This window comes from Syngnathus scovelli, chromosome 15, assembly GCF_024217435.2.
Source record: "Syngnathus scovelli strain Florida chromosome 15, RoL_Ssco_1.2, whole genome shotgun sequence".
Lineage (NCBI taxonomy): Eukaryota > Metazoa > Chordata > Actinopteri > Syngnathiformes > Syngnathidae > Syngnathus > Syngnathus scovelli.
The window spans coordinates 4,647,191-4,675,104 of record NC_090861.1 but is presented as its reverse complement, the minus strand read 5'-3'; the positions used below and the strand labels follow the sequence as shown (position 1 = coordinate 4,675,104).

Below are 27,914 nucleotides of genomic sequence, written 5' to 3'. Positions count from 1 at the left end.
ACAGATTTTACTACAAAATTCAAGTCACCTGTACCAAGTAACGTAAGACCATGAAACTGATAAGTAAAGTCACGCTGTTTTTTGAGTACTACTTCCTCATATTCCGCTGCTTTGACAATTTCAACGTAAACCCGCCCACTGTAGAGGAGAAACAGACAAACTAGCCAATAGTCACTCGAGTTTTCAATTTAAGGCGTTGTTTCTTTATGATTGACGGTATATATCAGCCAATCAGAAGCGTGTGCGTCACAGCACTAAACCGGAGACGGATTTCCGAACAGTGTAGCAAAATAGCCTTTGCAGTACAGTACTTTGTTTACGTCCCGTTTGTTCGCTGACAGCTGTTGTGGCTTGTTAGTTGTAGGAGGAGAAAATGCATTCGTGCGTTTCTCGTCCTAATTCCTTAACCTTGTAAGACACGGATCTGTGGGTGCTGAACATGTTTTGACGGAGGGAGCCCCGCTTCAATGCCGACAGGAGGATGAGCTCCATCACCGGTCGGGTTCTTCCCATCTCCGCCGCCTCTGTTACCAACTCTGGAGCTTCATCATCTCGATCCTTGCACGTAGAGCTCACATCCCAGCAGGTAACACCAAAGCCTTTTAATACACCCTGACGCAGCCAAAACACTCAATTAGCAGGCGATTTAGACAGAGCTGTCTCGGCTTCGGTGTGCTTTAGGAGTTGAATGTTGCAACTGCTGCCTGGAGGAGTAAGGCGGCCCTGTCAGGCTAGCTCCTGAAGCTAACAGCTGCTAGCGTGCAGGTTGCTAGCTTGGGTGACATGCAGAATACTATAAAACCATTGCTTCTGCAATCGACATGTTCTACTGTTTTTCCGGGTAGTTTACAAAGACTGCAAGAAGTCTCTTTTTTTTTCTTACGCGAGAAACACTTCGTGTTCCTGCAAGTTAACTTTCGATTCCTTCTCTCAAGTGACAGCAATGAAAACCCCGGCATATGTCATAACTGGGGGGCAACATTCTTCATAGTTGTTTGCACTTAAACATCGGCAACTGGAATAGTTTTCCAACTAGACTATCACTAAACTTGAAATATGCCTGAAATCAGTTTACGTTTTATTTTGCATTCATTGGAATTTGGAAGTGTATTGTGCAAGTTCCAAACACGTGTTATATAGGCAGTCATTTAACAAGGCTCACAAAAAAAAAAGATTAAAAATAATACAATGTTTTGCATATTGGATATTATGGCAAGTTGTGTTAGTCACATTTTTCTCACATTCACTTAATTGCTTGAGTTGCTATATACGAATGTGAGCAGAATTAACATTACAGAAAACGTGTTACATCAACTATACTTAGAATGTAACACCAATGGCTAAATTAATTTTTCTCTGCAGCAATCATTAACATATTGAAGGCTTGTTTCCATAAAAAGCACAATGGTGCTCAGATTTGGAATACAATATCAGACTGTGAATTTTTTTCCCCTAATAGTTACTCACATGTAGTGTAGTCACATGGGTAGCATTAACTGAGATTTCTCAGTTTTCAGTCAAACAGATTCAGTCCAATGAGTGATGCATATTAGGAGAATGCACATTTTTTTGCGCTTCTATAACTTATTAGCACTTTTTAATTATTTTCCTCATTGAAATTGTTAGCGCAATTTGGTATGATTGTGAGTCTGGAAAAAATGATCTTATTAATATTTGCATGAACAGAATCGTTTCCCTTTTCACAGTACTCGTTTCACATTGAAGTCATAACCTTTTCTCTCTGCCTGAGGTTCACATTCATCCAGGCGTACTGACATTTTTTAAGGGGAGGTTAAAAGTCTCACATGGAACAATCAGTGTTCTTGTGTCTGACGATTTTAATCGTATAGGGAATCCCATGACTTCCATTTAATCTCAGTATGACTGCAGGCATGCAACTGGAACCGCAGTCACCAGGGACATTGTGCACCATTATTAACAAATTTGCCCAAAACCAGGAACTTGATTGACATTTGTGTTTCAAATCTCATTTACTATGCAATGCTAGTCGGCAGAGTCAGCTAAACGCCATCGAGAACAAATTTACCTGTACCACGTCATACGTACACCTAACATGCAGCCAAATAAAAAAATAAAAATAAAACCGAGTTGTATCTTTTCAAACCAACCATTCTTTTCATCCTCTACTACAATTGCATTTTGAAACGTCGCTTTGATTTTCTGTTTTCAGCTAACTTTAAATGCTCTATTTTATTGTGTGTGTCCAACAGAGACGACTGCGTCACCTCCGGAGCATCGCGGCAAGAAACATTGTCAATAAAAATGGTTCTCCACTGCTGGACACATACTTTACCCTCCATCTGTGTATTGGAGATCGCATATCTAGCGGTCAGTGTTAACTTGACCTTGCACGAGAGAATGTGGTTGTTACAAAAACAATCACAAAATAATAATAATAATAAAAAAAAGCTCGAATTTAATTTTGTGGCTGACTTTCTTCATCTGTATGTGTCCATTTTAATAATTATTTCTTAATGTCTTTTTAGATTTTTACAAGAGTGAAGTCATACGAGACTCACTGGTGAGTATGATTTTTTTTAACATTGCTTTCAGGGTATAATGAGGATGTGTGTCAGTAGTCATTATAGGATGCCTTTATTGTATTTTTTTTTTTTTTAGCATAAGTGTTCTCGTCTGTGCTACTCAATTTAGTTGCAACAGTCTTTGCAAAATACTGTTTGTTCCTCATTGCCTGAGGTTGAAAACCCAAACTAAGGCCTCTTTAAGCTTATCACTCACAGAGCAGAGAAGACTTGAGTGGCCATTAAGTTCCTTTTTTTTTTTTTACTTTTTCTCCTAATCTTTTTGTCCAATTTATATTCACTGTATCTATAAAAACAATATAATCTTTTTTTCTCTATTCAAACTGGTGTGTGAAAAAAAAAATGCAGGCCTTCCAATAATCGGTTCTCCATGTTGCTGTCGGCCTTGCTGTTGAGTCATGAGCTGACCTAAGCTGGTTTCACGCATGCTGCTCGTGCTCAGAGCAGTGCCCCCCTTGGAATACGCCACTGTGTAAATTACGACAGTCATGACTCCTTTCAACTCAACTTCCTCTCAAACAATTTCATGCAGGCAAAAGTTTTCTAGTATTCTGTCTCAATACCGTCATCAATTTTCTTGTGAAATGTTTCCCGTTAAAGCTTCCTGTTTTCATTCAGCAATGACTTTCTACTTCCCGTTGAGGACTCTCACTAGTTTTGAGGCTTTCCTGTGCTGTGTTGACAAATTTGAAAGAGAATAATTTTTTTTTTTGCTATTGATGTTTTCTATGTTTGTTCTAAAGAATCCTACTTGGAGGAGTTTGGATTTTGGCATGTTACCAGACCTTCTGGACACCTCAGTATCTTGTTTTGTGGTAAGGATCTGGGGAGGACAGGAGGAACATTTCCAGCTCCTCATAGAATGGAAGGTCAATCTCGATGGCCTCAGATACACGGGGCAACAGGTCAGTCATGGAGATATTTGTGTTTTATTTATATTTAAAAAAATGAACATACAAGAACCCAAACATGATATAAATGAATCTGTATCATTGCTATTTTTACAGATTCGATCCAGGAATACAAATGAGATCATATTTGGCTTGAACGATGGCTACTATGCGGCTGACTTTGACCATAAGGTGAAGTATTGATCCATTTCTTGAAAGTTCTTAATTGCTGGTAATTGCCTCATTTCATCTCTGCCGCCTTTCCATCGTAGGATCATTCGGAGCGGAAGAAAAATAGTCTACTTCAGGTCGACCAGAGCTCAGTCCGAAATTCCTACAGCGTTTTCTCTTTGCTCAGGTAAGAGTCATTGCTGTCGGATGAAAAGGAGGCCATGTTTGTTTTTGGGCAGATTGGCGTCAGGGGTTAAAATAAAAATCCCTTTTTTTTTTATACATACAAAAAAAAATAGAAGAAAATTGCAGAGGTGAAGTCATGCAGAATGAATGTGTTAATTCAATGGAAGAAAATAGATGCTGCCCAAAGTAAGACCACTAGAGGGAGATGGTGATTTGTTGAGTGAGTATTTTGGTAGCTTCACCATTTTAGGGGCTCTCAAAATAACAATTTGTTGGTAAGCATGAGTGTCATTTAGGTTATCTATAAGACGTAAGCACTACTTGGAGTAACCACAGGGCTTCCCCGAGGAATGCCCTCCGGTAAATATAGCCAGATCACGTCCTAGCCTAATTACACACATTTTTTTTGTGCTGCCAAATTGGATGATTCTAGTTAGACTCCACCAAAATAAAACAAATATCCTGTCATTTGGGACAGTTTCCACTAACATTTTCACAGAAGGGTTTTCAAATATTCCCTGTAATGCAATGAAAGGAATTTTCCGATCGTCATTTGAACTCTACTCTTTTATCAAGAAGTAGAATTGGGTTACGTTTATACGAGAGGAGACTAATCATAGCAACCTCATTACTTGGAGTAGTAGTTTAGTCTATTTGACATCTGCCTTTTGCGTCTTGTGTTATTCCAGCTTTCTTTACCGTTCTCTTCTACTTCCGTCCACACCCAGTGGGAACTCCACATGGTTCTACACAGTTACGGTGATCTATCTTTGTCCCTCCTGCTGCTGCGAACAGCTCCTAAGAGCGATTAAGATTCTTCATAATTTCACTTTTTCCTAGTTTCAAAACAAACGCAGGTGTCTAAGCACAAAATCCAGTGTAAATATTTATTTATTGCTTTTGTCGGATTTGTGAAATTTCTGCGTTTCTCTTTCATGAACATTTTTGTCCACTTATAACACAACGTAGGTTTTATCTGACACCCTGTTGTATCAAATATCACTGTCAAAGGAACAAATGTTTTTGTTTTGACGATGATTATCGTCTTCAAGGGTCGAGGGCAGAGCCATAGTCATAACTTCCTGTAACCCCCCCCCTTTTTTTTTTTAAATTATTTGATTTTATATACTAGTTGCTTGGTGTCTGTCTTATGTTGGAAAAAGAAAGTTGCCATGGTTAGTGAGACGCTCTGGATACTCAGTTTGGTTCAGATGTTGTGCTACTTTGACTGAGCGGCAGGCGATGGGCGACAAGGAACGATGGGGGCTGACATGCGTGAAAAGAAGAGAGCAGATAACTCTTCTCACCTGTGGGGGAAAAAGCCATATCAGATTCGCCAGTCGCAATCACCTAAACACATCAGGCTGTCAAAACAGATTTGCCCTGATGTTCCAAAGCGCTATCGTCAGCTGTCGTCACTGTCATCTCAGAGAGATTTAAAAAAAAAAAGAAGCCTGGGCAAAAAATATGAAATTATTTTACTGCAAAAAAACTATTTGTTTACATTTTTCCTGGCTTAGCTGCAGGAGAGAGACAATAATAATTAAAATTAATAATAGTTTGATAATACAATGACCTTGATTTTTTATTTATTTATTTATTTTTTTATTTTGGGTGTCTTACTGTAGGCTCCACACAGCCCAAAGAGCCATCAAACAGACCCAAGTAACAGTGCAGAAAATTGGGAAGGAGATTGAGGAGAAGCTGAGAACAACAGCAACATGCACAGTGCGGGTAAGCGCCGTCACATGCCAACAATGAATTTGATTGCTTAACTTAAATTGCTTATTTTCAATTTCCCTCAATTTGTAAATTGCTTGATTGTATGATAACTTGAATTTCACATTTCTTTTCAGAAAGTATCAAAAGGTACGAGTCGGGGTTGCAATGTTAGTAGAAGGTTCGTAATTGCTGCGATCAGCCATAAGGCGCCTATCTGCCTTTGAACTAATAAGCGTCGGCCGAGTCTGTTGTACTAAAAGCTCAACGGGGTTTAAGAGCTTCTATCACCCAAACTAATACGAGATGTAATTTCACACACTCACCCAGCAGTTATTGTTTCCTCCATTTTGGCTGCTTGAATAGCCCATCTGTCAAAATGGATCCAAAATCCATTGTTGATGCACAAAGCAAACGCGAGAAAGCATGTCTAACATTTTTGGAATTGGTAGCCACACAGCTGTGCAAGCCAAACTCTGATCCCTGCTTTGACGTTGTTTATTGTAAATACTGCCTTCAGAAGCATCCCCTGCCCGAGGCAGTGACACCTTTGTCTTTTTATCCTTCTAGTAGACTTTGACTTTGAGGTGCGACCTTTATATCCTCACTTGGTATGTCTTCAAATGGGGTGCTAGTTGCTGAGCTGGCAGCCTAGGCTGTTAGCTCAGTGTTCTTTAGTGGAGCATATGCAACCCCCCATCCCCATCTTGATGACCTTCTAAAGGGGCAATATACTTAAGACAGGGTGATTAAATGATAGAGAATTTTATAGTGAGCATATTTTATGACGATCACATCATTAGTCAGGCCATAACGATGAGGTTTATATACCGTATTTTCCGGACTATAAGGCGCACCGGACTATAAGGCGCACCTTCAATGAATGACCCATTTTAAAACGTTGTCCTTATATAAGGCGCACCGGACTATAAGGTGCACCGTTAATGCATCATGTCAGATTTTTAATCCAAATCATTCTCCATTTTCTTTTTTATTTCAACTTCAGACGCAACAAATTACTTTATAATCACAAAATAATGATCCATAGTCTTTTTAATTCATGATTCATCGTCTTCAGCGGGCCACTTATGATTGATTTCATGACACAATGCTTCGGGACAGTTTAAATTTAGGAATTTGGTCCATATACAAAGCGCACCGGACTATAAGGCGCACTGTCGGCTTTTGAGAAAATTTTAGGTTTTTAGGTGCGCCTTATAGTCTGGAAAATACGGTACACCCCCCCATCCCCATCTTGATGACCTTCCAAAGGGGCAATATACCTAAAACAGGGTGATTAAATGATGGAGAATTTTATAGTGAGCGTATTTTATGATGATCACATCATTAGTGGGGCCATAACGATTAGGTGTATATACTAAAAGCGTATTCATTATTCCTGAGGCGTCCATTTTACAGTTACCTCTTCAAAACGGGTTAAAAAGTACCTAAGTAGAAACAACAATGTAACACTCCATAGAAATCTAGCAAATGAGCCATATCATTGTTTAAGACGCAGGAAGCTGCGGGATGAAGTCACGGCTTAAAGTGGGGAGCTTTAAGGTACACGACTCGTATGATACTGTTGTTTTCTTTTCAGAAACTAAATGCTTCGAATTGCTCTGTCGACAGTTCTTTTAATCACACCCGTTATTTTCCCTTTTCCTTTCTCGTACTTATTAAAGCTGTAGCACACAATGGCGCTGCTTAGTCGCGCCACAACATGGAGGCCCCAATCTTTTGTCACAAAGATGCCCTTTCACAGTCTTGTCTCCGATATTTCCTGCTTATTGAAACATTCCTTCAAAGCTCACATCAGCTAATAAATCACATAATCCTTGTTTTCTACCGTTTGGTCAAAGCCCACCAGCTTGGAATGAGTGCAGCATTGTGTTGCTCTTCTAAGGTTCTCCCCCCCACACACTTTGCTTTGTAGAGCTTCATATGGGCATCATAGAAAGAGCTCAGATCAAAGTCGGACCGAGTGGCGGCCACCAACCTTCAGCGCATGGCCCTTTCACCTCATCACCCACCCTCTGCCATTAATCTCTTGGGTTATAACACGCCCGCTGTGTATTTACACAGCTGACCCATTACTGTTTGATGTTCAGTAGGAATCACAGGCACCAGAACTGTTATGTGCGTGACCCGTCAACTGGGCTGCTCAATGACGGTAACTAACACATATTTCAGGATGGAGGCTCTATCAGTCTTTTCTCTGCATTTTTTTTTTTTTTTTTTTACTCGTAACTGTCATGTTTTCCGCATTTCTGAGGAAGAAGCGTAATCTTTGTCCGATCAGATCCCTATCTGAGTAGATGTGTGGGGGTTATAGCCTGGTTTGGCAACTGGATCAAAAACAAGATCCAAGTCTTTCATCCCAACATTGCTTGCACGTCAGTCTATATCTAAAAAAAAAAAAGAAAATAATAAAATGATTTTATGTGACATCTTAGAATTTAAATCAGCGGGAGTGCCTAGTTCCATTATTGCTTGTATGAAATAAAGTACTTTTGAAGTTAAAAAATACATTGCATTGAGCTTGAGTCATAAATTTGAGCACATCAATAATATTTTTTGTGTTTGGATTTGGGAACGCGTTAAATCACATCCGCCTGTTTCCTGTCACTGCAATGCACATTTAATTACACAAGGGGGAGATGAGGTCCTTTGCTTGACTATGGATGCGACAGGCAATTTAAACATGATACATGCAGGTCACATAGCTTGCCAGTCAAGGACAGCAAGGTTTTAAATACACAAATTGCTGTCATCCATTCTTTATGCTGCTTTTTGCTCTGTGCAGAAAAAAGAGCGGGAGTGCATGCAGCTGCGTTTAGCTGTTCTTCATAGCGAACTGCAGCGGCAGAGGAAGGCCCTTGGGAGAGAAATAGATGTGCGGCAGAAGGACATGGCACAGCTTCAGAAGAAAGGTAAGATGTACAGACAGTTTTCAAATGTTCCCAAATAGCAATGTAAATAAAAATTCAATTCAATTCAAAAGTCGAGTCAGACGCACCAAAAAAAAAAAAAAAAAAAAAAAGGTTACACTGAATGGAATGTGAAAACCCATTTTATATATTTAATCTAATATATCCTTTCATACCTGTGATTTAGGCAATCTGTACCAGGGGCGACTCAACCCTGCAATTTCTTATATTGAAGTTATACGAGCTAAAAAATGTTTTACCGACATTGTTGATGTTAATTTGGGATGGAAGGCCTCATTTGGTGAGCACAACCGAAATACTTGTTCCAGGTGTACACAGGTATTTTGGGTTGGTGTGTCTTCGGGGAATCGCTTGCAGCACTCAAGCTTAGATTTTACAACCACTATTAAATACGTCAGCGTGGTTCCTGTTCATTTCCTACACAGGTGTACTTTTGCCTAGTTTGTTTCGAACGAGCGTGACGTCGCTACATATATGCAAAAAAAATCAAGAGACAAAAATTCACTCTGAGGAGTTAAGCAAGAATTCTCCTTTGCACTTAACATCCTCGTCGTTAACCTTTTTTTTTTTCTTTATCGTTATCGCTTTGTTTACAGCCATGAAAGCTCAGCGCTTTCATCTCATCCGTGGTTTATCTTTGACTGGACAGTAAAGAAACGAGGCGGCGAAGGGAAAATCTGCTCATAAATCAGTGTGAAAATAGTTTAAATATTTAAAGAATTGAGCAAAATTATCTAATCAACCAACGTTTCATAATCATCAAATAAAAACCTTGACATTCACCAAATTTGGTACAATCAATTTTGTGTAATTAATAATTCAATTAAAAACCACGTGTTTAATTTGTAAATCTTTACACATTACAAGGGTAATTAGATTCAGGTTTATGCGTTTTATGGACAGTTTTACGTGTTGTTAGCGCTATGAGCTAAATCCCTAGCGGGCATCCAGACTGGATTGTTAACCTCACCGTAATCTCATCCGTACCTGGCCGTGTGGTCTTCACATTTTTCACGTAGCTAAAGGGCCCATTAGCAAATAATTCTAACGCCCAGAAAACTGGCCTCTTTCAAAACAAATGTCCTGGAAAACCCAAACATCTAAAGATTCTGCATGCCTGCATGAGAACTACAGTAGCCGATAAAGATGAGTTGAGCGTTTTAGTGAGCATACATTGCTGCCGATTCGCTGATGCTTGTTAAATGTGATCCCTCTTTTTTTTTTGATTTTCGACATTGTTAGCATAATAAACTCAAAACTTGAGCAGTTTGTATTAGCCTGACAGTTTTAACAGCCCACTCGGTGGCCTGGTAATCCACTTGCTGAAACAGACTCCTGATCATTTACTTGACTTTCAGACTTCTGCCAATGTATGAGGTCCACTGCATATTTTACTCACCAAAAAAAAAAAAATCATTATAGAAAGCTTACGTGAGAGAGACTCGTTCCTTCCTTTTCACATATGGGAATTTAAAATGCAGGAACGTGAGTTTGTTTGGGGTCACATGCCTTTAATTTCCTTTCTTTAACATAAATTAGGCCAATAAATGATCGTTGTGTGGTATTTAAAGCAGCAGTATTAAAACCAAGAATAAAAAAAAATCTGAAATGGTCTTTTCTTAAAGCCAAAAACCATTCGGGTTCTTCTATCAGTAGACTGAAGATGTTGGGCATCAGAATTTATGCTGGATACACTTCCGAACTCAGCCATATATTTTTTTTCTTCGGGTTCGGGGCCAGCACTTGCTGGATATTGGCGTACAAACTAGGAATTGCACCCGTGACGTCCGAATGAACGGCAGCAGATGTACGTCCACACCTTGCCTACTGCAGAGGTCGCAGAGTTCAGGCCTCACTGCAAAACTCTGCAGTACGTATAGTTTTTCAAAAAGCACCGTGGGACCCCAAGTTGTCGTATTAAAGAGATTTTACTGCACTTCCTGATTGATTTATGATCATGATGATCATTTCAACAGCAGCTGGCACAGCTTTTTTTCATTAAATATTCACAGTCAAGTTTAGATCCTAACTACCATTTATTTAAAAAAAAAAAATACAAACGACACATCTAGTTCGAGTACAGCACGCATATTTTATCTTTTCGTGCCAGTAAGGTTGGTGACGAGATGGAAGAAGAGATTGGCAGTGCTGGGAATTACATGAAAGCAACAGTGCAATAAGAGATACGGCCTGTCTGATCTGTGTCTCTTTGAAGAAGAACTGCTTTTCTTTTTCTTTTTTTATCTTCCTCCACCTCTGTTCCTGCGGGAGTTTGAGCTCAATGTAGAGCAGAATGGCCCTGGGTGCTAGTTTCGTGCTAAAAGTCTGCTTCTGCTTTAGAACGTTATTGCGCAAGCTTAGTTCCAGGTGAGATGACACTGTTATAAAAAACTGCAATCATTTCTTTTTTTTTTTTTTATTGCTCATCCAAGTTTGCAACTGTTACACTGCAATACGTTACAATATTTATTATTATTTGAATTCACTGAAATGTAGTCTGCACCATGGCAATAAAAGCGAGACATTTTTTTTTCTTTATATTGTTTCTTAGAGGAAGTGTATTCTTCTCAACACCAAATTCTGAAGGAGGAAAAAGAATCCTTAACCATGCTGCATAAGGAATGTACGGCCAAGAGGTATGTGTGTACCTGTTATTTAATTTTCATACAATTTGGATTATATTTCCCATCAACTTAATATTATAGGGACTGGAACATACCAAATGCTAGACAAAGAGGTGTTTTTTGTATTAGGAATTTCACATTTGTTCTCAATTCAGAGTTTGCATGTTAAAAAAAAAATTTTCTTGGATTGTTTGAATTGGCCTGGGGGATATATGTGCGAGCGCTGTCTGCTTTGGATACACTTTTGCTCCTTTGAGAAGTACCAGGTGGTCAAGCAGAGCCTCGGCAAGGCCAGAAAACATGAAATTAACATCAACACTAACTACATCTGCCTAATATCAATTTGTTGGACCTACAGTCAGTACATGTTGTTCATATTTAATTGATTGTCAAATTTAAATGGATGTTGAAAATCGCACACACACAACCTGGAGGCCCTGTGTCTTCTTGCCAGTGCATTTTACTTTCAAATAAAAATGTCATTATAGATTATTCTTACCACATCACACTGGGTGTTTTAATTCTCCACTGCAGAAAAAAAATAAGTGTATGCTCGGAACAAAAGCGAGTTTTATTTGGGAGTCGTTCACATTTTTTTAAAGCACATTTTAGATCTCAATATGGGGTAAAATTATTTGTTTTTAATTTAAACAAATGTGTTACTCTGCATATCTATTTGTAATAAAAAAAAAGTTCTTTACCATGTTAGATTTTGAACAAACTCTACTGGTGTGATAATCTGAAATCTTGAAAGAGCATACTTCGACTTGACAAGCACGTATGTGGGAAACATGCTTGAATGTTCACGGACAGTGATTTGTGAAGGTCATGCATCTTGGCTTAAATGATTAGATAAGGCAAAGCCCATTGGACAGTTTGAGTGATTTCAGATGAAATCACGACACTGTACTCTTCCTATAACTCTGCATACATTTTAAAAAGAGTTGCAGTATCTCTATTTAAGTTGCATTAATACTTAAGAAGAAATTAAGAAATTGTGTGGTTTGCTATCTCCCCAGAGAGCAGTTCCTGAAGTTCAATGCTCAACTCACGTTTCGCTGCCGCCAGCTTCTCTCGGAGCTTTCCTACATTTATCCCATCGATGCGGTGAGTGTACAAAGCTCATTAAGTGCGGTCGTCGCAATTTACAGAAAACAAAACATCTCGCATGGTTACGCTACCCTTTTTTGTTTTCCACTACTGCAAATATCTTCTTCCATGCTCTGTGTTAAGGAACTTCCATTTTAATATAATTGTAATACTTGAAATATCGCAGACCTGGTAATTGTCTTTTTAAAATTAAATTGTTATTTCATTCCACAGGCAAACTCGTCAGATTATGTTATCTGCGGAGTGAAGCTGCCAAATTCGGAAGACTTTCAAGGTAATTTATTGTCTACCAGCATGTGTTTCATGGTTTCACTTGGATGAGCTGCAGCAAGGCATGCTGAACAAATATTTTATCTTGGCTACCATGCAGACTTTAATGTAGATATATACAATATGGAGGCAGCATTATTCAAGATGTAATAATTTCGACTGACTGTCCTACAGACTTTAATATTTAAAGCACATGGGAAAAAAAACGTTCAGATGTTGATATGCAGTTTTGATATGCTTAAATGTATCCTTCAACGAGAAACTTGGTCGTTTGTCTATTCACTGAGCTATAGGTGGCAGTAGTGAGCATTACGCAGTGAGTTAGAGGCGGGGTAGAAACGGTCGTTTTATCTGCAATGAAGACTTTGGAGTCGAAAATGAAAGATTATGGTTGGCAAACAGATAAATTGCAAAAGTTAAAAAAAAAAAGAAGCACATTTGTGTATTAGCAGAAATTGTAAATGATGTAATTTGTGGTCACACTTGTTCACAAATTCATCTGCTGGCATTGAAACAGAAGTTTAGGACCTTCATTTAATATTCTTCAGCCTGTTAAAAAATATTTTTTATTATTTAGTGGTTAATTAATCATCAATTATCCTCTTTATTCTTTGTCAGTAATTTCGTCCAATTTGATAAGCCTTGCAGAATTCTTGCAACATGCATGAAGATGCATTGAACTCCATTTTACCTCTTGACCCCAAATGTGTGAGGTCTACCCCAGAGAGAGCCACACCAAGTCCAGAATTGTTAGCCAGTTTATACTGGCCTACGGGGGTGGATGTTCCACGTTAGAACCCAGGGTCAGGGTCAATCCCGCTGGCCGTCACAGCCATTCTGCATGAAGGCACATCACTTCCGAACATTCAACTAAGCTTTCTTTGTTAACTCACCTTGACAAGGTCAGTCAGTCTCTTGTTGCACCCTTAAGGTTTGCTCCATGGCTAATTGCCTGTCAGCTGACCCAATATTCATCTTAATGTTTAGCATTCCATAAAAGCACTCAGATGAGACTTTTTGAGGGTGGCTTAAAGCAAAGCAATTTATTTTCAGTATTTTTTCTATATTTTTCTATAGAAAGCATCTCGATTGAATGTTGGATTCATTGTTTTTTTTTTTTTGCCCCTGTATTTTTCCTGCAGCAAAGGATGACGGGAGTTTGGCAGTAGCTCTGGGCTATACGGCACACTTGGTCCTGATGATCTCGTGCTTCCTGCAGATCCCTCTTAGGTATCCGGTCATCCACAAGGGTTCACGCTCCTCCATCAGAGATACCATCACTGACAGACTTACTGAAAAGGAGAGAGAGTAAGTAGATGAAAGAGTTGACCTTTTATGGAAGATCACCACTTCATTCAAAATTATTTTTTGTGTAAAAAAATGAGCTTGCAGTCAAAATGTCCTCATACACATAACATGTAGCTTATTTTAATTATTATTTATACTTGTTTTGCTCTAGTAACCAACCATCAAGGCCACGAATATTATACACAATACTTTACCCTCCGGGAAGAACATTTTCATGTCTGTACTGACTTTTTTTTTTTTTTAAATCCTTTCAGTAAGTGAACGTTTACAATTTACGAGTAGGAGTTCCCCTTGTATGAATGCACCCTTTTGTTTATCACACCATGCTCCTAAACTCTTCATGAATTTTATTAACAATATATAATTTAAGTACAGGTTACACATTTGACTGTTTTCAATATAAAAGGACCACCCCCAAAATATTTTATATTACCGTATTTTCCGGACTATAAGGCGCACCTTCAATGAATGGCCCATTTTAAAACGTTGTCCTTATATAAGGCGCACCGGACTATAAGGCGCACTGTCGGCTTTTGAGAAAAGTTAAGGTTTTTAGGTGCGCCTTATAGTCTGGAAAATACGGTAATTAAAACTTATAGATAACCGTTGACACTTCTCCATCTACATCTGTCATCCGTAATAAGACAAACTGTTGGGAGTGAGTGTGTGAGGAAAGTGAGACATTATCAGAGCTCATGATTGAACGAGCATCACAGTATGTATGATTAGCTCATGACAACAGCTGGAGAGAATCAGTTGTTTTAAACTCCCATGTGACATGGGGGGGGCCCCTCGCTTCACTGTATGCATTTCTAGTTCCTCCATGCAGGATATTCACACCAGGATCCGGCATCAAAAAATAAACTCGTAGGCCGTCTGCTTGACAGACACAACAATCCACGAGTGCCCTATGGTGTGCAGGAATAGGGTCAATGCTGCAGGAAAGTTCCACACCCCCTCTGTATGCGTTTATGACCCCAGGGGCCCCTCACGGGGCGTGCTCTCACTGCAAAATGATGTGTGGGCAGACGGAAAGCACCTAGCCAGCTCTAACAATGTAAAAAAAAAAAAAAAAAAGCAGGTGCTTAAAGTGTCGGAAAGAGCCAGGCGATTGAGATAAGTGAGGTGGCATGAGATCGGATTCTCAAAGTGTGGCAGGATTAGCAAGCAGTCAGTGTTTTGCTGGCATGTACTCAATAAGGAACCCACTATTTGATTTTTTGCTATTTTAGATGACTTCTGAGAGTAACGTTGCCTTCATATAGAAACATGTCTGAAGTAGAGTCTTGAATCCAATATTGTTGTCCTCCGGCATTTTGGAGCAGACCACCGTTTGAAGGTACTCTTCAATTGTATGAAAATAAGATGTGAAAATTGACTGTCTGGCACTCGGGCTGATCTTCTGAAGTCAGCGGACCTTAACGGCCACATTTTTTTGTACGAGCGCAGAGCCCAGCTAAAGCTTGGGGGTGATCTGGAAAGATGCGATCCAGATGTTTGGAGTTTGATTGAGAACAGTGCCCGGACATTTAAACAGCAAGCGGAGACATTGCATAGATCTAGCGTCACATAGAAAAGGGAATCGTTTTAATTATTTATATTATTTAGGTTACTATTGAGAGATAAGAGTAATAAGGGTCAACGAAAAGAACCTGTGAAATCATAGAAAAAGAAAATGCTCGTTGTTCAAGGGCTGGGAGAACCGTATGAATCCAGAACCACAACGATGAAAGTAATTTTAAGCAAGACTGTGTGCAAAAATGAAAATCTGGTCATATTCCGTTTGACGAGTTGCGTTTGTCCTCAACTCAAACGAACAAACAAATCGTTTTCTATTTTCTCTGTTTAATTTACACGGCATCCTTTGAACAAATATCACCCTGCCCCCACCCCCCCAGTCTGAATATTCCTCCAGAACTGTCATTAATTTAAGCGTGTTTAATGTAGAAGACAGCTTTTGTGTATGCAGCTGCCACTGGCCCAGTGATTAAAAGTCCTCCATTTCCGTTCTGTACTCTCCCTTTCATTTCTCCCATGCATGTTCCAACTGTAGTAACAAAGTAAGCTCTCATTCTTGTGAATGTTACATAGCTTTTTTTTTTTTTTAATCTACTCATGTTTCTTCATAGTAATAATTATTTTATTTGAGTGAAATCGCAATGTTTTGAGAGTTAATACGCTTTCATCAAAAGTTTTAAAATGGTGTGGAAGAAATGAATTGAGTACCAAGTGGGATGGTCTGAATCCTCGTTAGCTATGCTATTAGGGTGATCTCATAACAGACAGAGGAGTCTATTAAAGTCCCACTTATTACTCTTCTAGTGCCTGGGGCACTTGCAGGTCGTAGTAAAAATGGGGAAAAGAGCCTCCATTTGTTCTCACACTGATTAACAAAAGACCTTAACCCTGAGGGAAGACACTGCTTCCTTATATGAAGACTTGGTCAGTCAGAAATATAATTGCATAGTTGCATCTTGCAGGTCTTCTTTTTTATACGATCTGCAGCTTTTAATTCCCGGTAGCAAAGTTTTCCATCTTTGAACGTCAGCATATTCTTCAGAGGCACCCTTTGTGCAGCCTGGTTGAAACATCTGGTTGGCAAAAATGGGATTTTCCCACTATATGGATAGGAAAGCTTCTATTTGTTGGAAATGGTTGGAATGATCAAGTTGTTTGGACTCTTCCATCTTCGGTTTGATTTTTCAGTTTAGCCGGGGTATTGGGGTAGCATTAATGCAATGGGTTCATATATGCAGAGCCAGCTTCTTCAAACATCTGCAAAGGTTCTCCGTCGTAAACGCTGCTGGCTATAAGAAGTGAAACTTTCACATGAATTATTGGACGACTGCACCACCAAAGATCAACATACTTTTGAATCCTTCGTAGTAAAAAAATTAGCAAGCAATACAAACGAGCAACAATCCTGTAATGCGGAATTGGCCTACCTTGTGAAATGCCAAATGGTTGGTAGTAGTAAATGCAAAATTGTCTTGCAAATATTTGTTTGAAGGTGTCAGCTTTTCTTGCAGACAATAAATCAGCTAAAAAGTTTATGAAGTGTTGAAATGTTTGGTTTTTTGCCTCTTCTCATTCACAGATTCCCTTTGTACCCCCGAGGAGAGCGGTTTCATTTTGAATATGGTGTCTACTTGCTCAACAAGAACATTGCTCAGGTGAAATATCAACACACGTCCAGTTATATGAAAAAACGTACAGTATATTGTATATAATATTTTGATCAATTGAGTGACACATATGGGACTTCACAGTACCGTATTTTCCAGGCTATAAGGCGCACTGGACTATAAGGCGCACCTTCAATGAATGGCCCATTTTAAAACTTTGTCCTTATATAAGGTGCACCGGACTATAAGGCGCACTGTGGGTTTTGAGAAAATTTTAGGTTTTTAGGTGCGCCTTATAGTCTGGAAAATACGGTACTTAAATAGAATAGGAGATATGAATTAACAACAACATAATGTAGTCAAAAAGTTAAGTAAACCTTTTTAAAATCAAATTAAATTCTTGTGTCGTGTAACGTAGCTACTGTCTACATATTTTAGCTGTCTTGAGTTCTAACGCAGTAAAAAAAAAAAAATCTATGTTTACATTGTACACAACAATGGTATTAACAAAATATGTCGCTGTTGCTCCACACATAATGTTACGGTATTAACTTATGGTGATCCCCACATGTGGACCCACCTGTGTAACAGATGATGGTCGACATCTGTTTTCGAATGACCCAAGTTTGAATCTGTATTGGTTTTATGGATAGAGGTGAAAACGATCTGCTGAGTCTGTGAGTCTGTCTGGATCTCATTTTCGACAAGATTCCTTTGAACCATCATACTTGTGTATTCAGTTTTGCTTTATTAATATTGTTTATCAAATGGAAAAGATTTGTCTTTTGATTTAGCCAAGCAAATTTTCTTGCTTAAGATTTAATATCTGGGAGCTACTTTTTTTTAATACCTCCTCAAGGCAGTCCCATGTGCAGAGGTCAAATGAAACTTTCAGCAAGAGTTAAAACCTGATGGCACCCCGTTGGAAGATTCATGAAATCGACTTGTTTGAGGGCTTACGTCATGGTGTATGGTTTTGATCAAAAGGATGAAAGGTGGGAATTATTCATTTAGAGGAGGACTGAACACCAGATTTTTAAGAGTCGATGAAGAAGCCATAGATCTTTAGATCCTTTCTTTACATAGTGTACAACTGTGTGCCAGAATCTAATTGTTTTTAGCTCTGGTGGTATTGGAGAAGTTCCATCAGACACTTGCTTAGCGTATTTTCCGGACTATAAGGCGCACTGGACTATAAGTCACACCTTCAATGAATGGCCCATTTTAAAACTTTGTCCTTATATAAGGCGCACTATTAATGCATCATGTCAGATTTTTAATCCAAATCAAATCATTCTCCAGTTTATCTTTTTTATTTCAACTTCAGACGCAACAAATTACTTTATAATCACAAAATAATGATCCATAGTCTTTTTGATTCATGATTCATAGTCTTCAGCGGGCCACTTATGATTGATTTCATGACACAATGCTTCGGGCCAGTTTAAATTTAGGAATTTGGTCCATATATAAGGCGCACTGGACTATAAGGCGCACTGTCGGCTTTTGAGAAAAGTTTAGGATTTTAGGTGCGCCTTATAGTCCGGATAATACAGGAATTGTTAATCGCTTAATAATTTATTATGTTGCTCTACTCATACAAATTTCGTCATGTCATCATGTCGGACCCCCAGAGAACCGCAACATCAACCTTATCCTTGTTGGTATGTGCTTGCTTCCGATGTTCCCTGTTCCAGTTAATAGTTGACTACATTGTTGTGAAATAGCCATGTGTGGCTGCTTAGACGACAATGATTCTATACAAAATATCCTGGTTTTCGCCAGTACGGTCTGAGCACAATCAGTTCTCAGTCACTAAACATGATATATCATCTTATGTGGGCCTCGGGCGCAGGAAGCCAAGTATTGGGAACTCAAACACAGCAAATCTGTTACTGGCTAAGCGGGTCAGCTCAGGGTTCATCTTTGTTTCTGTCTACTGAGGAAAGTCTTCCGCCTTCTTTGGGCAATTTCACACCATGATATCCAGGCCCAATGCCACGCTGGTGGTCCGGTGCCTATGTCAGAACGCCGTCTGCAATTAAAAGTGGCAATTGTGGCGCTATAAAAATAGTTATTACTCTTAGGGAAGCCTAGTAAGAGGTTACTGGGTGTGGAAACAAGCAGAAATAGAAGTTATTGATGGGCCTGAGAGAGTTCCTAGTTAGGTTACTTGCAAAGTTGCTGTTCTTAACTTTGAAATCACCAAGAAGGAATGACCTTGTCTTGAAGCCTCCATCCTGGTTTGACATTTGGGTTCATCTTGCATCCCTTGGCGTAGTATAATGACTTTGGAGTGTTTTGAGTTCTATTCAAATGTAGTATCAGATATAAGCAATGAATTGGACAGATACTTTACCAAGTGGGTTGACTTTGTTCCCAGGAACTCCCGTTGGGTACTTATGTGGGAAACAACAAAACAATGTGCTATTTGATCCCTAAAGCATTGCTCCTGGAAGAGAGATCTACCTTGGAATGTCTGAAGCATTTATCACCATTTTCACTACTTCTGAGAGGAAAAGGTGGGGCTTGACAGCCTTAGCAAGATTTTTCTGGACTGTTGAACTATTCCAGGTTTTCCTTTCTGTGTCCAGCTGAGTCTTGCGTTTCATGGCTCACTTTTCAGAGAAGAAAGAAAGATTACGCGGAAAAAGAAATGCAAAGACTGTTACGGCCGTATTTCCTTTTAATATAATTTCGACTCATCATAATGCATCTCACAATTTACTTTTTGTTCAGCTCAAATTAAGGCTCTCCAGACAACAAGGCTGTCAGTAATACGTATATAATATAATTGTGAAATTTTCCCCCATCTCTTGATCAGTCTTTGGCTTTTCTAGATTGCTTAAAAAAAATAGTAGCATTATTTTCTTGGTGTGTCTTCAGTAGGAAAAGTGAGGCTTCTTCACATTACTGTGTATATATGTTAATGTGCTTCGGCTTTAGCATATGTTTGAATGCTGCTACTGGAAATAAAGAAGAAAATCTCGCCGTTGTTTTCAATACAAACAAATCAAAAGGCCCGTAACTAACCGAGTCGGAGGACTTTCTGATCTTAGATCCCCAAATCTAATCGCAGATTACAGGACCTCTCCTTATCTGATTGCAAGCAAATGCAGTTAATACTTCACATGGGAATTTGGCCACACTCGAATATGTTACTCTAATTGACAAGAACAACTTTATCCGGTTCTTTGCTAATGCTAATAGCAACTGCCAGTCATGAAGCTCCAAAATATAGAAAGAAAAATAATCTAGCCATTCACAGGGAGGTTAGAATGAAAGCAGCACGAATCCAGGATAGGCACCTGCCCACAAACCATATATACGTACATCCTCCGTATATCTCTCTATTTTCATAGGGGCCTTATGGAAATACTGCACATGCATAAAAATAGTATTCCCTTGTAGGTATACCGCAATATTTCTCTTCCAAAAGCTTCTCAAGGCTAATTTCATGTTGATCTTTAGATCGCAGTATAATTGGCGGAATCAGCTGCTGTTTGCAACCAGGCAATGCACTCAAAATATAAAATTGATATTTCCCGGCCATTTTCAAACACTTGATTTAGTAAAAAAAAAAAAAAGTGGCTTACTGTGAGAAGTAGTAGCTCATGCTTTGAAATGAAAACTACAAAGAAGTTATTTAGCATATTCTCAAAGGGGTGCCTCATTGAGACATAAGACTTTAGAGGGCTGCCATGGAGGATTGATGACAACGTGGTGTGCCAATTTTGCAAACAGGAAGTTGACCTCAGTGTTGTGACTTTACATGGGCCACGTTGGTTTCGGGTTACTTGGCTGCCGTCGCTTACCACCAATGTCTCTTTTTGGTGAGAGTAATAACCCTGAGGTTACAATAACCTTGAGTGATTGTGGCTTAAATCCAATGATTTTAAAAAACAACAGAAAAACAATCACAACAGACATGAGTGTAATGTCATGGGTGCTCTCTCTTACTGAATTTCCAATTAATCTCACGCAACCTTTCTCATAATTATGTAAATCTGCAGACTTGAGTTTGCCGGCAATATGATACTTTGTGAAGTGTAACGACAAGATATGCGACTGAACAATCTGGTTTGAATTTGACTCAGACGGGTTCAATGAATACACCACACCTGTGTTACATTACCAGAGAAAGAAGGGGAGAACAACGGGTGTTAAAGGGCACAGTGCACGAAATGAAGAAGAATTTTTCTAAATATATACCTTGTTACGTGCTTGTTGATCATTTCAAAAGACTTGCATTGCATCTGTTGAGGAAGATCGTATGCCCTATGGTCCTTACCTATGGATGTTTGATATTGTCGTGTATTAAAAAAAAAAACGATAACTGCTTCAAGATTTCTGGACAAAAATATATTAGGTTTTCAGTACTTTTTAGTTTTACTGTATTTTCCGGACTATAAGGCGCACCGGACTATAAGGCTCACCTTCAATGAATGGAAATAATGATCCATAGTCTTTGTGATTCATGATTCATAGTCTTCAGCGGGCCACTTGTGATTGATTTTATGACACAATGCTTTGGGCCAGTTTAAATTTAGGAATTTGGTCCATATATAAGGTGCACTGGACTATAAGGCGCACTGTCGACTTTTGAGAGAATTTTAAGTTTTTAGGTGCACCTTATAGTCCGGAAAATACAGTACTCTATGTATATTCATTTGGACACCTCATCCAAGATGGTTGCCTTAGTAGTGCACGACCCAGTGATCTCTTTGTTTTTATACATTGCTGAAATATTGCATGCAAAAGTTTCCACTAGCTCATATCATGTCTAGGTAAAGCCCATGGTCCTTGACCAGAAGGATAGTTGTTGGAGGAACACCTGGCTTTGCTATAAGCTGTTGGATCTAATTCACTCTTGATTGTCTTCCCTGGGGTTTCAGAAATCTATCCACTATTAAAACGCCCCCATGGGCAAAGGTGTAGCGATCATCATTGGACATGTGCAATTCAGTCTGATTTGGTGCCTTATGTTGAAACCTCTTGAACATCAAATGCAACATGAAAATCTCACCCAGGAATTGCCCTTTGGTCCATCTTAAGTGAAGATGCAAGCATATGCTTTGTTACTGGGCCTCCTTCTGCTTCTCCACATCATCAGCAATTAACCTCAAAGTTCCGTTCAGCCCGCCCACATTCACATTTGGATCTCGGGCTGATTGAGAGTGACACAGAGGGAAACGGTAATACGTGGCAGAAGCCAGGCTCTTATTGTTTAGAGCACGGAACTCGTGGCCAACGGGCAGATCGGGCGGGTGGCACGTACTGTAAAGTTACCGCTGACTGTTGCCTCTGTGTTTATATCTGCCGAGTAGATTGGTAGGAATGTTCTGTATACACCGCAGAGTTCTTGGATTATTACTCGACTTTGTAATCACGATGAGTCAAATCAGGCCCGTTGTTCACTCAAACACTCACGGCCATACCGGCTGATTGCCTACCACACAAGTTGCGGAGGCTCCTGAGTGAAATTCGCTGAATAACTAAACAGGGAAGGTGTTGAGACACAAAGATGTGATCAACCATGGACCAGGAGTCCTGGACGGATCTGTTTCACTATGTCATCATGTGAAAGAGCCAGTGGGAGCCCCCACTCCACCCTGAAGCTCTCACCTTACATTTTTACTCAATGGGACATGGGAATTTCTCACCGCGATCTGGTTAGCCCCCTTACAAAAAATCCTGTGGGCAGTTTGAAAGATCACTCGTGCACACATATGGACATGTACGAATGAAAAGGGTTCGAGCGTACATCACCAAAATGAATGGAAGGGAAACTAGAAATGACTGGGGGTCTCAAGTGGAATTATTATTTTCTTTTGTTGGTATGATCCCCTCTACACTTTGACACATATATTTTTTTGATCTACGTTCTACCTTCCCTGAAGACATGCTTCACACTCGGGCCATTTTGGAGATGTATCCCAATGGATATAAGTGACACTGCTAACACCCAAATGTGCTACCAGATTTTGAAAACATGGTATTATTCCAACGTCACATTGTCAAAAATCATTATTTAATCAATTTAATTTATTAAATAAATCCTAATTTAATTGTCAATTGATCGTTGCACTTTAAAAAAAAAATCCACACGTGTGTTGAAAATCCACAATTTCTGCTATAAAATAAGACCCAGATAAATCATTTCAAAACTTTTTCCACCATCAGCAGCCTATTAAATAGCATCAATCAATATTGTAGTGTGGATGTAAAGAGGAAGAGGTGTTGCTATGGTAACTGAGTGGAAAGAACACATGTCAGCTGGAACAGTATCATGTGTGGCCCTTTGGATTTATTCCAAATGTGTGACATGATGCGCTTATCCTGCTCTGTAATATCGAGCAAATAAACCTGGCAAGTGTCGGCTTGATTCTCAAGTGTTGGTGACTTTTTTTTTTCTTTTGAAAGCAGTGTATTTGTTTTTTCTTGCCACCCACTGTCTCCCTACACCTTACTCATGACCTCATATCAGATATAATGTAAAGAGAAGAACTGGGTCAAGGTGAAGGAATGTGTCGAGGGGAGATAATGTGGTGTGTGTTGCTTGTGGTTAATTTTTTTTTTTTTGCAGCTGAGATATCAACACGGCTTGACCACCCCAGACCTACAGCAAACACTACCCAATCTGAAGAACTTTCTGGAACATGGCTTGCTCGTCCGATGGTAAGACAAAAAGAGCCGTCATCATCTTTTCCCGAAAATCGGACCTTTTCTGTGAATTATTATTCACTCTATTTGTCTTTACAAATATGCGAGATGCTTGACTGCATCCATGCTGTTTCTATCTTCGCAAAAAAAACCTGCAAAACATCTAAATGAAATTTAACAAAGCTGTCTTTCATCTCCGCTTCCCTCCCAGAGACCTCAAAAGTGTATTACACACATTAATTGAATAATCTTTTGTTTTGAAAGAAGAGAATCCATCAAAAGTTAGTGCTCACAAAATGGCCCTTCCTCTGATTACCTCCTAATGGGAAGTGGAAGGGCCCAAAGTTAGATTTGATCAAAGCATGCATTTTATTTAGTGTGTGTGTGCGTGCATGTGTGAGAGAACAGGAACAAAACTCAATACTAATTCCCATGTCAACTGCTCAATCAAGATTTTCTCCTCCTGGTGCAATAAACACATGTTGGCCATTAAAAAGCTTTCACACTGGCCTGCCGCTACTTTGGCCGCAGGTTTTGACAAGTACAAGAAAATTAGATGAAGCTACTTACATGGTTTGCAGGCCAGAGTCTTGCACACTAGAACTCAAAGTTGAGCTACTCCGGCGGCCTGATAAAAATGCAATTTATAATGTTTTCCAAGAACTTTAAAACCTCCCTAATGAAGTATAATATATCTAAATTGGACACAATTTTTGCCAACCACAAATTTAACCCCCCACCGCTCATTTCAGGAATGTTGTTACATTCGCCATCTGAAGTTTAAAGAGTAGAAAATAGTACAGAACATTTATCACATGAACCTTATTAGTATTTTTGGAAATGCTCATATCACATTTTTTATTCATGTTTTATCTCAAAGTTACTTTGGGATTTCTTTCAACAACAACAAAGTCGTATCTTCCATTGCTTGCTTTGGACCAAAACCTTGTTTTTTTTAGCAGGAAGTGGATCATGCAAAGGTCTTTAATTCTTTGTCTTTGTTTTTGTTTTTTTACAAATTTGTGAGATATGAAGGGGGGGGGCAAAAATCTTGAAAGTGAGGCCTATTTCTGGTTCAGGCTATCAGTTTTTAGGTTGATGATGTTGGCAAAGAAATCATGGTTGCCCAGTGAAGTTGATTAGACTGCTACTAAAATAAAAATTAGGTAAGTTAAGTTATCAAACTGAATATTTAATAAACTCAGCTACTCACCTTGCCAAGTTTCGATTCAAGCACAAGCTTTACATTTCCATATCTGACTGAGTCTGAAATACATTTTCCCAATTCTCAAAACAATATCTGACTCCGTGTGACATCTGTCCTCATTCCTTTCCACGGAATTTGATTTAAATGGTCTTGGTTAAAATGAGTGCATGATACGATTTGAAAAGATAAGGGAATGGGCTGCCTTTCAACTTCTCTTATTGTCAGTGCTTTTATTTATTTATTTACTTTTTAACTTTAGCAAAGACATTTTGTTTTCATTGCTGTTCTTTATTAGTAAGCAAAACCGTAGGAGGGCCAAAATGAAAGTTCCAGGATAGGAAAGTCCAGCAGAGGTTGAATGACTGCAGTGATTTTCATCCAAGGCATTGTGATGTATGACAAGTTACTCATAGAAGTGGAAAGGCATTTGTACGCTTCTTCAAAATTGTCCTGCATGTCCGCACTCTCTTAAGCAGGATTTCAAGGTCACTGTCAGGGTCCTTTTTAAAATCGTCTGCCATATGCTTGATGGTGAAACCATCCATCAAACAAGTACACACTCAACATGTGCTCCAATATTCTTAAAAAAAAAAAAAAGGGCCTTCAATTTATGTGGGACATTCCTAAATGAAAACAGTAAAGCAATTCAGTAGCCAACATGAATCTTCTGAGATCACAAAGAGAATCTTTGTGACCTTTTGAACTCACTTAAGAGCTAGCAGAATGGTCCAAATAAGGAGGCCTGGTGTATTATAAATGGCCATGCCTATCAGAAAAGGGAGGGTCCATTTAAGTTAATTTATGGCTTCGCTACTCGGGCGAGGTGGGCTGTTTCATATTGTGGGTCTGTTATCTGTTACAGCGGAAAATGTCTGGCATACTTGGGCGAGTGCCTGCTGTGCACTTGTGGATGACAGCAAAAGTGCAGGCTCACAAATGTAGGGAAGCGAAGAGATGCAGCTGTCACTACCCTGGATCAGAAACAGAACCCAATTTACCGTCTCTATCTGGGCATCTTGAAATTTGACCACAATTGCTGAGTTGGTGTGTTTCCTTCGTCCACAGTGACCGACACTACGTTTCCAGCTCCATCCCAATGCCATCCAAGTCTCACCTCGGCGTGCCTACTGCCTCGGACGTGACCAAGCCGCGGCACACCAGCTCCCCGGATCGGGGCTTGAGGAAGAGAGCGAGCTCTGAAGCTGACAAATACAAAACAAAACCTTCGCCCAGTTATGCCGTGGGGGAAGCGCCGACCACCACAGCCCAAACAATGCAATCATCTTCGCCGAAACTCTTGTCTTCCTCTCTGGATGCCAAAATGGCCTCGCTTGACCTCACAGAGAGCACCGAAGCCAAAGAGGAGGAAAAAGAGATTGGGCAGGATGGAGGTGCAACCACTGAGGTGGAGATACACAACAGCACTTATAAAGATGTCCACAAAGATGAGACTGAAGAGCAAAAGCCCTGCAGCTCTTCTACACTGGAAGACAATCCCGTGGGCGCAAGTCAGCACACAAGTGTCATGAATGGCTCTTTGGTACCAGAACAGGCGACAGGTCCGACTCCTGGTCCCGGTGCGTGCTGCTCAGTGGAGCGAGCCGAGGAGATCATGGGCACAGAGGCCACCAACCTGGCCATGGGAATGGGACTACGAGTGGGCTTAGAGCTCGCCGAGGAAACCACCATGGAAGACTACCGCTGCATCCCCGTGGACCAAGCGGTAGCTGTGGAATGTGATGAGCAGGTGCTGGGGGAGCTGGATGTGGCTGGCTTTGAGGAGTTCTCCAGACGTATCTACGCACTGAATGAGAATATGTCCAGTTTCCGTCGACCGCGTAAAAACTCAGACAAGTGAGAAGAAAGGCAGATGGATGAGGAATAGACTTGCACAAGGATTTTGGTGAGAGCTGAGGGAGTGAGAGGAGATCGGTGGAGATGTTCTAGACCAATTTGCACTTATTACAGTATAAAAAAAAAAAAAAATCCATAGCATATTTTCAAATGAAATGCAGTGCAAGTATTGGAAGAGCTGGCTTTTTTTTTTTTTTTTTTACAGCTGGCATTAATATATTTTAAAAATGGATCCAATAATACTGATAATTCAATATTGTTTATATTCAGAAAATAATTCAAGCTCAATAAGAATCACATCTTTGAACTAGTGTTTTGTATAAACGGCACCATTCCCATCTTCTAAATCAGAAACATTCACTCATCATGTAACCTGTAATCATGTCTTAGAAGATGCAACTGCAGAATGTCACCATCTGCTTTTCATACTAACATACCTCAGGTTTGGTCTCCACCAGGCAAGTTTTTGCATGCTTCATAGTTATCGCTCTGCTCAAATTCATCGGCACATTGTCGATCTCAGTCAACTGTATCCGCTAGTAATCCATTGTCCATCATGTGGACTTGATCGGCATAGTAATCAATAAATCGATCTTTAGGAATGTGGTCAATTATGTGAAATTTGATATTTGCATATTCAACCAGTTGCGGCAACAACAAAAAGTGCAGACATGGCAACCTGCCCGCCTGATGACCTCACTGGACCATCATGATTGTCTTTTTTTTTTTTTAAATGTCATACTTCCCCTGTCTTGACATTAATAAAAATTACACTGATTCATATTTAATAGACCTTAAATGTTGTGGTTAGACATGTCTGTAATTGGTTGTAAAATCACACTCATGATCTATTACAAGTGTGATATAAAATATCGCAATTCATTCATCTGGGATTTCATCTCGGTGATCTGAATACTTTCTTGCACTGGTGTTCAGAAAAAATATCTATTTATGTCGCACAATGTTGTTTTTTTTCCCCTAAAATAAATTGTGTTATAGCCCCTAAATTAAAACCAATGTATATTGTTAAATTATATCTCAACCAATTTGTGTTGGTCCTGATTGTGGACAGCCGCAGTGTAAAGTTCTTTTGCTGGCAGCCCACGTTTCATTTCTGCTCGAGTCCTGTCCGAATAGACAGATATTGTATATAAATTGACAAGATGAACCGTATTATGATCATTTCCATAAACTGCAAGATATTTGAATAAGTAACCATGTACATATACTTTTGTATGGGTTTCTTTTTGTTATTAAAGACTTGCAGTCCAT

At 39.4% G+C, this 27,914-nt stretch overlaps 1 protein-coding gene across 3 annotated transcripts; it reads left to right on the top strand.

Annotated features, from left to right (window-relative positions):
- The first annotated feature begins 216 nt into the window (after positions 1–216).
- Positions 217–27,913, top strand: uvrag (UV radiation resistance associated gene). 3 transcript variants are annotated; one of them, XM_049743531.2, is made up of 16 exons: positions 217–586; positions 2,232–2,349; positions 2,508–2,542; positions 3,308–3,469; positions 3,572–3,646; positions 3,727–3,812; positions 5,440–5,545; positions 8,337–8,463; positions 11,033–11,117; positions 12,125–12,212; positions 12,429–12,489; positions 13,628–13,793; positions 16,891–16,966; positions 23,505–23,596; positions 25,651–25,726; positions 25,854–26,003. In XM_049743531.2, exons 1-15 carry the CDS (start codon positions 482–484, stop codon positions 25,700–25,702), a joined length of 1,434 nt encoding a protein of 477 aa, XP_049599488.1. In that variant the 5' UTR covers positions 217–481; the 3' UTR covers positions 25,703–25,726; positions 25,854–26,003. The 3 variants fall into 3 exon arrangements, with proteins under 3 accessions (XP_049599488.1, XP_049599487.1, XP_049599486.1); XM_049743530.2 differs by having other exon boundaries at positions 219–586; positions 25,651–25,889; XM_049743529.2 differs by lacking the exon at positions 25,651–25,726 and having other exon boundaries at positions 223–586; positions 25,854–27,913.
- The last annotated feature ends 1 nt before the right edge of the window (position 27,914 follows it).

What these genes read in the sequence shown, in the direction of transcription:
- uvrag (XM_049743529.2), top strand. Translation starts at nt 482, where the DNA reads ATGAGCTCCATCACCGGTCGGGTTCTTCCCATCTCCGCCGCCTCTGTT. An exon ending in CAGCAACATGCACAGTGCGG is followed by an intron (nt 5,546 to 8,336) that starts GTAAGCGCCGTC and finishes TGCTCTGTGCAG; the next exon opens with AAAAAAGAGCGGGAGTGCAT. An exon ending in ACATTTATCCCATCGATGCG is followed by an intron (nt 12,213 to 12,428) that starts GTGAGTGTACAA and finishes TTCATTCCACAG; the next exon opens with GCAAACTCGTCAGATTATGT.